The sequence below is a fragment of the Euprymna scolopes genome, chromosome 12 (genome assembly GCF_053919585.1).
Source record: "Euprymna scolopes isolate OS-2025 chromosome 12, ASM5391958v1, whole genome shotgun sequence".
Classification (NCBI taxonomy): Eukaryota; Metazoa; Mollusca; class Cephalopoda; order Sepiida; family Sepiolidae; genus Euprymna; species Euprymna scolopes.
Genome location: NC_136493.1, coordinates 85,886,360 through 85,901,698, shown reverse-complemented (window position 1 = coordinate 85,901,698; position 15,339 = coordinate 85,886,360). Strand labels below are relative to the sequence as shown.

At 32.4% G+C, this 15,339-nt stretch overlaps 1 protein-coding gene across 3 annotated transcripts in view; it reads left to right on the top strand.

The window, feature by feature from the left end:
* The window catches only part of LOC145291391 (uncharacterized), a 75,250-nt gene that overhangs the window by 24,092 nt on the left and 35,819 nt on the right, over nucleotides 1–15,339 (top strand). Inside the window, exons 1-2 of one of the 3 annotated variants that reach the window (XM_080137185.1) lie at nucleotides 5,290–5,321; nucleotides 6,888–7,008. In XM_080137185.1, coding sequence (XP_079993311.1) covers nucleotides 5,303–5,321; nucleotides 6,888–7,008 — 140 coding nt within the window. In that variant the 5' untranslated portion in view covers nucleotides 5,290–5,302. Of the gene's footprint in view, nucleotides 1–5,289; nucleotides 5,322–6,619; nucleotides 6,754–6,887; nucleotides 7,009–15,339 lie in introns of those variants that run through there. The other 2 variants (XM_080137184.1, XM_080137183.1) reach the window with 2 other exon arrangements.

Below are 15,339 nucleotides of genomic sequence, written 5' to 3'. Positions count from 1 at the left end.
ACTTTTATAGTTAAATATTTAGAGATTTATAAAGAATCAGAATCAGTAATTGTATCAGAATTGCGAAAAATATTGGAATCATTCCATCACTAATATATATCTATATCTCTTTTCTGTATGACTAGTGGGGGAAGGGCTTGCTGTGTCATAAAATATGCTTGAATATATTTTAATTCATGGAAATTTCATATTATTACAGAGCTAATTCTCTACTGAATATTATATTGTACCTAATATATAGTAATGATTTCAAAAGTTAAAAAAAATAACTGGGGTGTCATCAGCTAGAATCGAAACCAAAACATTTAGTACTCTAGCCACCCACGTCATCTACCGACATGTAGCTATCGAGATAAGTTAGAATGATTTAATATTAAACTTGAAGAAATGAATTGAATTTGTGCGTGCGCAGAAAGAATGTTGGCAAGTTGAAATGAACAGTTTGTATTTCAACTTGCAGAAATGTCTGTATGTGGTATTCATCCATCCAAACAAAGATTTTACTCATTATAAACCATCTTTATATATTATTCCTTAATTGGAATTGATTTTTGAGATGAGCATTATATATATATATATTAATTTATTTTTATTTCGGACTATTATTATGATCTTTATTAGTTGTTTTTTATCTTTTATTGATTTGTTTATTCACAACGTTTCGGCCAACTGTTCCTCTGGCCTTTGTCAGGTGGTAACCGCGACGGATAGGAACTTCAAATCTCCTAACTGCATTCTCAGCCATCACTGCCATCCGTAGTTGTTGCCGTCTCACCACATTTTTGGCCAACTAGACTTCTGGCACGCTTTGGGTGGGATTGAAACCGTTATCTTCAGACAATGTTCATCTGGAACTGTAGAGATTCAACGTCTCTATCAACTGCGCCACGGGCCCCAAAGAGCGATCAAGGTTGAATTCTTTGATCTTATAAATCCACGTTTATTTATCTGATCTTCCATAGTTGGGTCCGTACCGATTGGTATATATATATTATTCCTTAATTGGAATTCATTTTTGAGATGAGCATTATATATATTAATTTATTTTTATTTCGGACTATTATTCTCATCTTTATTAGTTGTTGTTTTTCATCTTTTATTGATTTGTTTATTCACAACGAATAGTTGGCCGAAACGTTGTGAATAAACAAATCAATAAAAGATGAAAAACAACAACTAATAAAGATGAGAATAATATTCCGAAATAAATTAATAAACCATCTTTGTTGCATGATTACTATTTCCTGTTAATTTCAGTATTATGTGACTAGTAGTTCAAGAGTATATTGGTTAAATATTTATGCACACACACAATCTACTATTTTATTTATTAGTATACTTGGCTGCCATTTTTTCTCTAATGCATGTTTAATTGAACAGCAGGGACAATTCCTGGTTGTTTATCTTGCAATCTGTTTTTTCTTTTTGGCTGACTAGTGTTTGAACCTTCTGTTCGAGTGTAAAAAGAAATTCATCGTAGTCGCATGTTTTCGACTTCCATAAGTCGTCTTCAGGCGAGTGATGAATTAAAAATTGTGTTGGTGAATTTATTGAAAAGACGGGTTTGTATTACTGTACACATAGATTCGAAAAAGTTGTCAAAAAACAAATATATAACAAATAAATGTTATCAAAGGCAAGATAAGTTACTTTTCTGCCAAACTGGATATATTTTTCGTGTTTTTATTCAATGTAACATATTCATTCAGCTCGAAAAACATACAGTGTTTACCGATGTATTCGAAAATTCAAGATGGCGTCTCACACTCTCTTTAACACCGTAAGTTTGGAAAAAGGTGTTATAAATAAAAAACTATACAAAATACTATTAAAAACCCGCCGAATATATGTCAACCTATGTCACGGTAACATATATTGAGCGAGTTTTTAACAGTATTTTATCCGTTTTTTTTATTTATAACATCTTTTTCCAAACTTACCGTGTTAAAGAGAGAATCAGACGCCATTTTGAATGTTTTAATACATCGGTAAACACTGTATGGTTTTCGAGCTGAATAAACATGTTACATTGAATAAAAACATGAAAAATATATCCAGTTTGGTAGAAAAGTAACTTATCTTGCCTTTGATAACATTTATTTGTTATATATTTGTTTTTTGACAACTTTTTCGAATCTGTGTACAGTAATACAAACCCGAAAAGACATATAAAATCATTAAAAGCACAATCGTGCCTTCCCTTTCCTATTAAGCCTTATTGATAGTTGTTTTTTTTTCATACGGATTAGTAAGGCTTCAATAATTGGGAGGCACAGATCACAGTACGAGACTGCTAAAATTATGGTGTTTTTAATTAGTATATTCTTAAATTCAGTTGTGTGGGTGTCGTGTGCTGTAAGGTGTTGGTAAATGGAGCTATTTGGAGAGGATAGGTGACATGTTAGTCATTGAGAGATACTGGTTCTAATCATACTGATGTACCTGTTATTTTTGGAGATACATTCTCTCACAGGGCATTTATTTTATTTATATAGATGAATAATCAAAATTTCATTTATCGGTAATCTGAAAAAAAAGAAATGAATAAATAAATTATTGTACATTGACAAAACAAAGTTTGACTAAAACTTTAAAGGCCGCTATTTCTATAGATTTCCTCTGTAAATACATGTACCATTCATCTCGACAGTAGGCATAAAGTATATCGACGTGACTAATTTAGTCGCAGCTAGACTATCTTTTTTGATTTCCTCACAGATACAATTAAAAAAATTTTATTTTATTTTTTTTCATTTTCTATTTTTTTATTTGTATTTTGTGAAGATTTTTTTTTCTATTTTTGTAGCTCTAACATTTGTTTATTAAAAACAGACATACTGAATTTGTTTAGTGAAGGGTGTGAAAATATTTAGTTTATTATGGGAACAGCTGTACTAAGAAATTGATTTAACACATAATTTAAAATTGTACTGACCTTTTATAAGACTATTTTATATTTTTTTAATGTATTGAAAACCCATTAAAGAAAGTGTAAATTGCTGTAATAAAGTCTGTGCCAGGTTCAACATGCCTATCAATGGTTACATAAACTTGTCTGCACATAGATCTTCCAATGCTCTAGATAATCATTGAGTATTATGCCTCTTTTGATGTCCTACACCTTGCTTCAAGTATCCCAGCTCGGACTGATCTGATACTCACTTGTGTTCAGATGGTTAGCAACAATGACCCCATGATCCTTCTCTCTTTGGTCACAGTCACCTTGAGTCACTCTTTCTCTGATTCCTGGGGATTTTGATAACTCTAGTTTTCATCTCTCCTTTGATGGCCAAATAACTTAGTTCTCTGACCAAAGATACCATTTGTGAAACTTTTTGCTCTTCATTCTACCTGCTGATTAGTCATACATATTCAACATGTTTCTCTTCTTATTCAATTTAAATTTGTTAAATAATTGTTTTATTTAATTCTATGTATGTGTAAATACACTTGTTAAAATTACTCAATCTCTAATGCAAATACTATATTTTTTTCCTAGGACATTATTTTCAAATTCTCTGAAACTGAAATACGTACTTGGAAATGTAATAAGTGATGTGTTTTTTTTTTTTTTTTTTTCTTGAAATGACAAATATAATATACTAGCAGAGAGATCCGATATTGCTCTGAATTAAATGATGATCAACGAATGTTTCTCTCTACCATATTTTTATTGTCATTGAAATCGGTGAAATCACCAATTTTTCAATCAAATCGATTGATTTTCTGCTCGAGTTAAGGACCCATCATGATGCACTGAGAGGAAGCTTCACATGCCTCCTGCAATGACTTTGTCCACAATACATTGTAATTTATATTGCATTGTAAAGAACCTACTGTTGATTTTATAAAAATATTTTTATATACAATGGCTGAACTGTGCTCTAAAGTAAAACCTTCATTTCATATCAAAGAATCTACTGTTGATTATATATGCTGGGCCTTTTGGCTTGTGTGGTAATAAAACTTCTCGAATACACTTGTGATGCTAGGCTGTATAAAGTGTTAACTTTGATCAAAATTGCCTATTCCTAATTTCATTGGATTTTTTTTGATTATCAATTATCAATACTTATCAAAGACATTCTGATACAAAACCTAAGAATACTGCTAGATACATAAAGTACATTTGTGTGCAATTTCATAAAAATCATCCCAGCTGTTTCAGATTCCATAGGGAACAAACTCCCACATGGATTTTTTTTATATAATAAGAGACATATATATATATCTCAAGCCCTGTCAACAAGGCTGTACACACTTCAGCAGAGGAGTAAGACTTCCCGTGTTGGATATGGATGGCAACCTGTTATGTCTAAGGACAAGATCCTTAAGGCTTAGCAATCTAAATGGTTAAATGATTAGCAACACTCTACTTTGGCCTTTACTTGGGTTAGATGAGAAGTTGGAGCGACTTGATCTGACCAAGCAATTAGTCACCAAGAAAAAAAAAAGCTAATAGTGATTGTATTATTTAGCATGATCTTTCTTCAATCAGGTACCCATACCCCTGTAGCTTGTAGATATTAGAAGGCAATGTCTGAGGGTCAACCACACTAAGGAAACAAAAGGCTTGATCACTACTTTGTGTTATTAAATATTAGTTTTTAGGTACTAATTCTGAAATTAGCAGTTACTCAGAATTGTGCTTGGTGTGAATGTACTGGTTGTGTATCTCCATCTGTATGAAGTCGTTTCGAATTCCTTTTTGGTATAAATGTAGAAAGTAGCAAGGTTAGATAGTAGAAAAGGCAGAGGAAAACATTGGCGAAAGTGACAAGGATGGATTTGAAAGAAAGGGGGGGGGGGTAATAAAAATCTGGTCAGAGATAAGTTCGTTTGAAAGTGAATTCTAGTGTGTGTTACCATGTACAATAGACATTGAACACAACAAATCCAGTTGCGTAATAAAAAAAAAAGTTTCCCGTTGTTTCAAAGATGAAATGTAACCATACTAATTTGGTTACAAAACAATTAACTTTTTATTGTAAAATTATAGCAATAATCAATATTAGAATTAGAACTATCATGTCGTTCAGCATTATTATGGGCGCTTACTTGCAAATGTATATGTCTCCCTTCCTTTGTGTGTATTATTTTATGAGACTTGTGAGTTTGTAAAAATCATTCAATTTATGCGATTCTAATTGCCTATGGCAGTTATATAACTTTTGTATGAGTTGAACACAATAAATTTTATTAAACAATTGTGTAATATTTTATCCTTGTTAAGGTATTTCAGCTATTGCTAGTACTAAGTGGCATTAATCATTTTATTGTCATTTCTATTTTGTGTAGTCTCATGTATTGGACTCCATTTGGTGTGTGTTAAAAAAAAATTTTGTATTTACTTAAATTGAATTCTACAATCTCCATGATTTATTAATTTGGCTGTATCCTTATTAGTGTTGCTATTGTTGGGCATCATTCATTCATTTATTTCGAATGAATCAAATGATTATTGTTGGCATTCATTTCTCCCAATATCTTACTAGTTAGAATTCTTTCCAAAAAGACATGGAGTACTTACAGAAGGGACCACGTGAAGGTTGCCAACATCCTTAAGTAAAAGTGTTTCTATGGAATCAACTGAATTTGAACTTGGCACACTTAGATTGTTCATCGGTGTTGTTAACCACTTAACCACCATAACTTCCCTGTTGATGCTTATATAGTGCGTTGAAATGAACACATGCTTACAAGATGCATAATAGGTTCAGCCGTTATAGATGCTAGGCCATAAAATTTAGTGATCATTTTTTGTGGGGCGGCGGGGGGTGGGGTTATTGATTGAAAGCAAACAGTTTAATATCTTATCAAAGACAACCCTCACCAGTGCTGCCGCTCCAGTTCAGTGGACTTGGAAGTAATGATAAGAGTAACTCTCCACTTGTGCATTAGCAAGGATTAACCTCCAGATTTAGTTTAAAGTCAAAACCAGAACTGTTCATCCTTTCCAAGATTGTGGTTGATAATATACCAGGTCTAAGTTGGTTTTTTTTTTTTTTTCTTTTGGATTTGTTGAATATTTTTGTGTACTTTCTCTGGTACTTGTATTTTTTTTTTTTTCTCATAAGGAATTACTATTCGAACGATAAATCTGTTAAAATGATTGTGAGAAAAAATACAATATATAAGCGTTTTAAAAGTCCCATCAGAAATAACTGATTAATGTTTTGATTTTTTGAGCCATTGCTCTTAATTATATATGGCTAGAAGAATGTACATTTTCATTTTCAAAGATATGTTCTACGACTTTATTGAGTTGATGAAATAGTCAGGGTTTTTTTTTGGTTTTTTTATCAACACAACATTCACCTGGTATTTGATTAAAATTTACATCATTTACAGATTTTCTCAATCTTCATAGAAAGTATTCTTGAGATTATTTAGTAAATTTTACTAAATCCTCTTAACACTTAAGCCAATTCAGCAGTTGTGATCTGGTTGTTGATTCAGTTTCAGAAGTACTTAATTAGTTTCATTGAAATTTCATCATGTTTGGATTGAGAAAAAAAAAAACGGGCACCAGGTGTTCAGAGTACAAATTCACTTTTAGATGAACATTTATGTCACTGGCTTGGAATTTATGGCCTTCTGAATATCAGAAATCCATGTTAAAAGTTGGAAATAGCTTTTTGCTCTGGTTAGTGTCTTAAACATGATTTAAGAGTTTCAATCATTTTCCACACATTTCACATCCATGAATAACATGATCGTGTGCTGATATGTTTCGTTGTGTTACTGAAAAAGGTTGTTCTCTTTCAGTCCTCTCTGTTCATTTGAATGTTCTATTATATTCATTCTTAAAACTTTACTGAATGACTTTGTGTTGTCACTGTAAAAATGGTTGGGCACACCATGTAATCTATACATTTATTTTTTAGATTATATGCAAAGATGGGAAAGTTACAAATCTCAAAAACTAAAGGAAAAATCTGATGCATCTAAAAAGACAAAATGCACGTCTTCAAAAGTGACAAAGTTCTCGGGAATTACAAAATTAAGGTAAGCTAGTTTTTTTATTTGAATATTATTTTGATCACTTTAATGGAATGTGGCCTATTTTTTTACCGTATTCCCTTCAATTGGCAATTTTTTGCTTCTTTCTTAGCCAATCTTTAAATTATTTTATTATTTGAAAGAGAGCAAGCTTTACAAATGTGTAATTTGTGTATGATTTTATCAATTGAATTTTACCGCAAAATTTTGTGGTAAACGTGCAAAACACAATTTTTGTTTGGGGTGGGGTAGATTTTATAATTTGAATTCTTTTGCAAATGTAAACAAATATTTATGCTTATTTATGAAATTTTTCAATGATTCAAAAATAACTGTAACTACATCTTGAGAGTTCTATTTTCAGTTCTTGACTGCAAATCAATAAAAACATGATGGAACAAACTTTAGGGCACTTGAAAGTTTGAAATTTCTAAATTATAAGGAATCATTTTTCATGATTAAAACATGTTGCAAGAAATATTTTGATGTCGTGTAAGATTTTAATCAGTTTTCTATGTAAAACTTTATTTTGTAAACTAAAAACAATCCGAAGATATAGGAGTTAAAAAGACAAAATGCTAAGATGTAGTCATGGCAACTTAGCTACATTTTTGCAGCTTGTTTTCCTTTTACGTTAATACTAACAGGGAGACTTGACGTTGCCTGGCATTGAATTAGAATTAAAAATGTTCTACACTTTGTAAGTGTACTTTTATTGGCATCGAAATTGGTGAAATTGCCCATTTTTTAATCCCAGCAATTGATTGCCTGCTATAGGCTGGGACCTATCATGATAAACCTGAAGGAAGCTTTACATGCTGCACTGTAGAGAACCTATGGTTTATTTTATAAAATTATTTTTATATAATAGCTTAAAATAAAGTTTAGAAACAAAAGTCAAGTCTCATGGTTTAATTGTGTTCTAAACAAAAACATTCATTTTGAACACATCCCTGTCTTATCAAAAAAAAAAAAAAATACCTACTGCTGATTTTTGTTGCAATATTTTGGAACAAGAATGGGGTATGATCCCACACAGTCGGACGATTCTATAAATAAACGATGCTGCTAGGAACTGACGAATCGAATTAATTCACGTTCTGCTACCAACCAATCAGAAACCAGAATTGCTTCATAAATATTAAACCTTTTCTGGAGCAATTTCACGTTTTTTTTCCGTCTCTACACGGTAAGAATATTTTGCTCTGTGGAACAGTCTACTGCAAACAAGTCACCTCTCAGGACTTGTGTGTAACAACGAACCGTCGGAAACTGTTCTGTCTACTGCAAACCAGTCACCTCTCAAGACTTGTTTAGAACAACGAACCATCTGAAACGTTTCTGAAACTAAACATGGCTTACACTTCTAGAGGTTATGCGCCCAGTGTGCGTCTTTATTTCGATGGATCCGAATTAAAATTCGAATTGTGGCAATTTAAATTTCTAGGATATCTACGAATCCAAAAGCTACACAAAGTACTTCAAACACAACCTGAAAATAGAAACGACCCCGACTTCATTGAAAAGAACGCAACTGTCTTTGCGGAATTAATACAGTGTTTAGATGACCGAAGTCTATCACTGGTAATGAGAGAAGCTCTGGACGATGGCTGCAAAGCATTAAACATATTGAGAGAGCATTATTTATCGAAAGGAAAACCCAAAATTATTTCTTTATACACTGAACTGACCTCTCTAAAACGAATGGAAGCCGAAACTATTACTGATTATATTATAAGAGCCGAAACGATTGCAAATTCTTTAAAAATGTCCGGTGAAGTTATAAGTGACAGTCTGTTAATTTCCATGGTCCTTAAGGGATTACTGAGTGATTTCAAGCCATTTACCAGCGTGATAACTCAGAAAGAAAAACCCATGACTTTTAGCCAATTCAAGGTTGCACTCAGAAGTTACAAAGAAACTGAAAAAATGATCACAGAAAAAAACGAATCCACAAATATCATGAAATTTAAAAATACACACATAAAAACACCAAAATTAAATTATACCCATGCCAGGAATAAAAACTGCAACTTTGCCAAAAACAATTTTTCTCCTAAGAAAAGTACAAAAATTATTTGCTATGATTGTGGACGACCTAATCACAAGAGTTTCCAATGTAGATACAGGACTCAAAATGGCGACTCCATTAAAAATGTAGAGAGCTCTCTTAGCGAACATACATTTTTATTTTCGTGTACGTTTAATGCTTCAACAAACAATAATAATTTTCTTGTCGATTGTGGGGCCACGGCACATGTGATTACAAAAGAATCTGATTTTATCAATTTTGATCCCAACATTAAGCCACAAAATCATTTTGTAGAACTAGTTGACGGGAGTCGAGTAAATGATATCGTTTTGAAAAGAGGCAATGCGAAAATTTTGCTAAAGAACAATAAAGGTGAACTATGTTTCTGTATTCTAGAAAACGCTCTTCTAATCCCAAAATTTAAACAAAATATATTTTCTGTACAAGCTGCCACAAAACAAGGTGCAAATATAAACTTTAGCTCCAATAAATCAAAGCTGGTATACCGGAATGGAACTGTATTTGACATTAAAGAAAATGGAAGACTATATTATTTAAATAGCGTAGTTTCATCGAAAACCGCCTGCCATGATCTACAGACATGGCATAAAATTCTTGGACATTGCAATATTCCTGATATCAAAAAGTTGCCGACTGTAGTTGATGGAATGCAAATACAAACATCAAAAAATTTCAACTGCGACGTCTGTACGCAAGGGAAAATGACAAACTATCAAAGCAAGATACCAGAGAAAAAGGCCAAAAAAATCCTATCAATGGTGCATTGTGACTTGAATGGTCCTGTGGAACTGATGACCAGAGAACATTATAGATATGTGTTGAATTTTTTAGATGACCATTCAGGTTTAATAATGGTTTACTTTTTAAAGAACAAATCTGATACCCTGCTAGCAACTAGAAAATATCTAGCCGATATGGCTCGCTACTGTGAAGTCAAGTGTATTCACTCCGGCAACGGTACGGAATTCACCAATAAAGACTTTGAACTTTTACTAATTAACCATCATATCAGGCATGAAACATTAGCTCCTAGATCGTCACACCAAAATGGGACTGCTGAACTTGCGTGGCGGGCACTTTTTGAAATGGCAAAATGCCTACTCATTGAATCAAAACTCCCTAAAAACCTCTGGATGTACGCAGCCTATATACGCAACAGGTGCTTTAACAAAACGCTATCTAAAACTCCATATGAATCTTCCTGTGGTAAAAAAACAAATTTAATCAGAATGCATATATTTGGTTCAACTTGCTTCACATATATAGATAAAAAGAGTAAATTGAATATTAAAGCCGACAGAGGTATATTTCTTGGGTACGATAAAAACAGCCAATTCAATATTTTTTCCCGAAAAAAATAAAATAAAAAGAATCCGATGTGTAAAATTCAGACACGTTTAATTTTACAGACGAAAACCCGTCATATGAAGATGAAATTATATTCCCTCAAATAATTAAAACAAACGAAGACAATAAAAATGACGGAGACGAGTGTCCATGGTGATGATAAAGCCGAAAGATGTCCCAAAAGAAATAGGTGACTCGATTTTTTTTGTGGTCGACAATATAAAAGATTATCAAATCGACTATTGCTATTCAATGGAAAATGCGCCCAAAAGCTTTAACGAAGCAGTTAATTCAGAATATTGTGATGAATGGAAAATTGCCATGAAAAAAGAAATAGATGCCTTAACCGAAAATGATACCTATACTGTAGTGCCTCTCCCAAAAGATAAACAGGTTATTTCTACAAGATGGGTCTTTACAAAAAAGACTACAGCATCAGGCGTAGAACAGTACAAAGCTAGATTTGTTGCTAAAGGGTACTCTCAGATTTACGGTATAGAATATTTTTCTACGTTTTCACCAACCACAAACCTAACGATAATCAGAATTTTACTGCAAATCGCATCACAATATGACCTAAACATCCATCAAATGGACGTAAAAAATGCTTATTTGAATGCCTCAATAGACTGTAAAATTTATATTACCCCTCCAGAGGGATTCATAATGAAAAATAAAAATAGCGTGTGGTGACTTAACAAGTCATTATATGATCTAAAGCAAAGTGCTCAGTGTTGAAATACAGTATTTCATGATTATATTATTAAACAACAATTTAGACAATGCGCTGTAGACCCCTGTTTATACCCAACACAAAGACGATAAACTACTGATTTCAGTTTTGTGGGTCGATGATATTTTAATCACATCAAATTGTGACATAATGTTAACCGATGTTAAGAATAAATTAACAGATTCAAAATGACCGATCTTGGCAAAATATCCTGGTTTTCTGGGGATAGAATTTACTCAAAGCAAAGGACTTGTTACGATGACTCAAAATATCGGCAAAATACTATTAAAATTTAGAATGGGAGAGTGCAAGAAACGCTCTACACCGGTCGAAAATGATATTAATAAAAATATACACACAGAATCTGAAATAATGACACAATACCGCGAAATTATAGGTAGTCTTATATATTTAATGACTGCAACCAGGCCTGACATATGCTATACAGTAACAAAACTATCACAAAAATTATCACGACCGACAACGAAGGATTTGAACAGAGCTAAACAAGTCCTGCGTTATTTAAAAGGAACTAAAGAACAGAAGTTAGTATTTAGAAAATCAAGAAATCCCCTAAAATTAGAAGGTTTTTCGGATTCAGACTGGGGAAACGACGAAGATCGCAAGAGTATATCTGGATATTGTTTCAGACTCAGAAAATCGGCCTATTATTTCATGGAAATCTAAAAAGCAACAGATTGTATCTCTCTCTACATGTGAAGCAGAATTTATCGCGATCACACACACGACCCAAGAAGCATTCTACCTTAAAAATATCTTAAAGACTATTTTAGAGCCAGAATTAACTAAAAGCCCCGTAGTAATTAATTGTGATAATCAAGCTAGTATAATCTTAGCACAGAACACGATAATCAACCAAAGATCTAAGCATATAGATATAAAATACCATTTCATAAAAACGAGGTGAAAAAGGGATCCATTATTATTATCATCAGAACAAAATATCGCTGATGTATTCACGAAACCCGCAACAAGAATAAAGTTACAGCGTTTTTTTTTTTTTTTTCTCAAAACTTGTTGGGGGGATTCGACTGAATAATTTTTTTTTTTTTCACGGCCCTGTATGTGTGTGTATATATATATATATATATATATATATATATATATATATATATATAAAATTAGTCCTGGACAAAACGTTAAACTGTATCCACTTTATTTGTATTAACACTTTAACCTACTAATGCGTAACTAATACTTTTGCTGAAATAATTTTTTAAAAAATTTTATACGCTGGGCCCTTCTGCTTGTGTGGTGATAAAACTTCTCAAATGCACTTGTGATGTTAGTTTGTATAAGGGTGTTAACTTTGATTAAAATCGAACTGTTCCTTCTTCAATCAAATTTTTTTGATTATTGATTTTTGATACTTATTAGGATAATTCCGGTACAAAACTGACAGACACATTTGTGTGAAATTTCCCCCCAAAAATCGATCAAGCTGTTTCAGGGTTCCTAGGGAGCGCACACAAGCAAAGTGCCTTTTATATAGAAGTAGAGATTCAAAATTTTCGTATTGATATATATATATATATATATATATATATATATATATATATATTAAACAAGTTTATTTAAAATTTTCTGCAATTGTGTTTAATAAATTTTTTTGTGGATGTCTTCCATTGTTTAAAGAAATTCATGTCTTGATGATGCATAGTTGTTTGGAAAAGGAAAAAAATAATTGTTGTTAAAAATATGAGGATATTTCTTTAATTTTCCATGAGAAATATCTTAATATTAGTTCATTTACTTATTGAAAATATTTTTATCTTGTACAGTTTCAAATCCTATGCGTTTGTTCCCAATTGCAAAAAATGTTTTTGAAAACTGAAAAATTTTGTTTACAGTGAATTAAGATATAACTTAAAAGAAAAAAAACCCAATAAATATCACTTCTCTCTTCTATGAAGTTTCATAATTAATATATATTTTTAGTTTCTTGAATATTCATAATACCATTAATTAGTTGATTTATATGACTAGACATATTGGGAAGGAAGGTTAGGCATATGTTTATATATTTAGTAGGTGGAAGGGAAATATTAGAGAAGTTACTTTGTTAGAACAAAACATGCTCTTCATTAAATGCTACGCTAACCATCAGTAACAGAACGACAGTGATTAGGAGACTCAAAATTCAGCTTTGCCTCAAGAAAATGTTATCAATGATTTCATTGATTAGAAGAATAATAATAAATTTTACAAATATTTAATTGAAAGATCAGCAAAAAGAAATGGTTTCCTATGCTTTCTGATTAGGAAGTGTCAGCATCTGTATATTAATACAATAGCGTGTGTGTTATTTTGTATGTCACATCTTTTTTCTTCCAAGTGACTGTCATCTAATTGTTATGACCTTCCATTTCTTGTAATAAATAATTTTACTAAGAATTCTTCAGAAGTTTTGGTTTCAGGTTTGATTATAGCTACTGGCACTCAAGTCATATGGATATATATTTTTTTTATTTTTGAAATCACTTTATAATATACTAGTGGGGGGGGTACCCGGCGTTGCCTGGTTGTTTGGAGGTGAGTGTGTAGGGGGGGATAAAGTAAAGAATAAGCGAAGTAATAACCCTGTTTAAATATTTAAAAAAAAAAACGATTGTTAAACTTTAAAAAATCGACAAAACAAAAAAAAAACAGCGAACAAATGTAAAACTTGAAAAAAAGAAATCGGAAAAACAAAAAGCATAAATCGGGAAAAAATGGACATGTTCGGAAAAACAAAACCAAAAAAACACAGCGAAAAAAAAATGGCATAAATAACCCTTCGATTCGTTAAAATTCCATTCCAGTTTTTTAAGCAACTACAAAGTAAAGAAAACCCAAACCAGTGTTCCTTTGTAACTGTCCTTTGTGAACGATCCCGCAATAGTGTTAAGTGGTTGCGGGGAAAGGAGGAATTTATTAGAGAGAAAAGATTTTACCACTTCCATTGACTGTAACCGATTTTGGCAATGAACTCTCACCAGAAAAAATATAGGAATCTACGATTTTTGAGGAAGTGGAGAGGTAATAGGGCTATAACACACCTCAGATATTGTGTTGCAGTTTGTGCATATTACATTTTCATGAAATGTCTTGATTTTTAATCCTACTAAGGTCAAAACCAGAGGGGAAAAAAATGAGTTCATTTTATTTATATATATATATATATATATTTAAATAAGGGAGTAGTCACCAACAATGTGTATTTTTTAACATTATTTTATTATTCCGTGTCTTGTTTTTTCATTGAGAATTATGTTTGGATCATTGTAATGTTTTTAAGTCATTGAAATCGTTTACGTTTCAGACGGTCTGATGCGTCCTCCTCAGAAATTATTTTCAAATGTGTAAAAATGGCATTTGCTTAGTTAGTTTGAAGTTTTTCCAAGAGGTGGAGGCTTGTAAGTGTTTATTATACATTGGTATGCTGAATTTTTATTGCTTTTTTATGGCTTTTTTATTTGGTTTGTCCAGGGAGATTTTGACCTCACTGTAGTCAGTGGCTGTCTCTTTCTGCTAATGTGTTTTTCTTTTCCTTTAGGGTGGGGTAGGGTGTGCGTGCATGTGTGTGTGTGTGTGTGTTTGCTTTTATTGGTTTGGGAATGTGTATTTTTTTTTTTTTTAATAGTATTTTGGGGTTATTTGCTTCCTTAGGAAGGCGGCTGTGGTCCGAGGTCGTTACTAATGTGTATGTGTGGGGAGGGGGGACTGGCTCTTCTGAAGTAAGGGTAGGGGTGCTTTCATTCTATTTTGATATTTATTTTTTGGATTGTTGGATTTTAGTATTGTGATTTTTCGTTTTAGTTTTATATTATGTTTGTTTAGAAAGAGGGGTGTATTTAAAATAGGGGATTTTTTAATGTTTCTATTTATTTGTCTCCCCATGTGGGTATGGCCAGACCCAAGATCGGTTCCTAGTGTGGGGAAGATTTTGTTCCTCGGAGGGGGGGGCATTGGAGGGGGTGTAGGTATGGGAGGGGGATGATAGAAGGGAAGAGTCGTTTCAGTCATGAGGGGGTTCTCCTCCCCTGACTGAGGAGGGAGCGAGGTGTTGGAACAGATATTATACTATGGTTCTAGGTGTCTCCTAGTGTTGTTGGTTTCGAGGTTAAGTAGGGTTGGTATTGTTCAGTGTGTTGTATTAGAGATAGGGGTGTTATTTCTGTGTGTGGTTGTATGTGCGCACGTG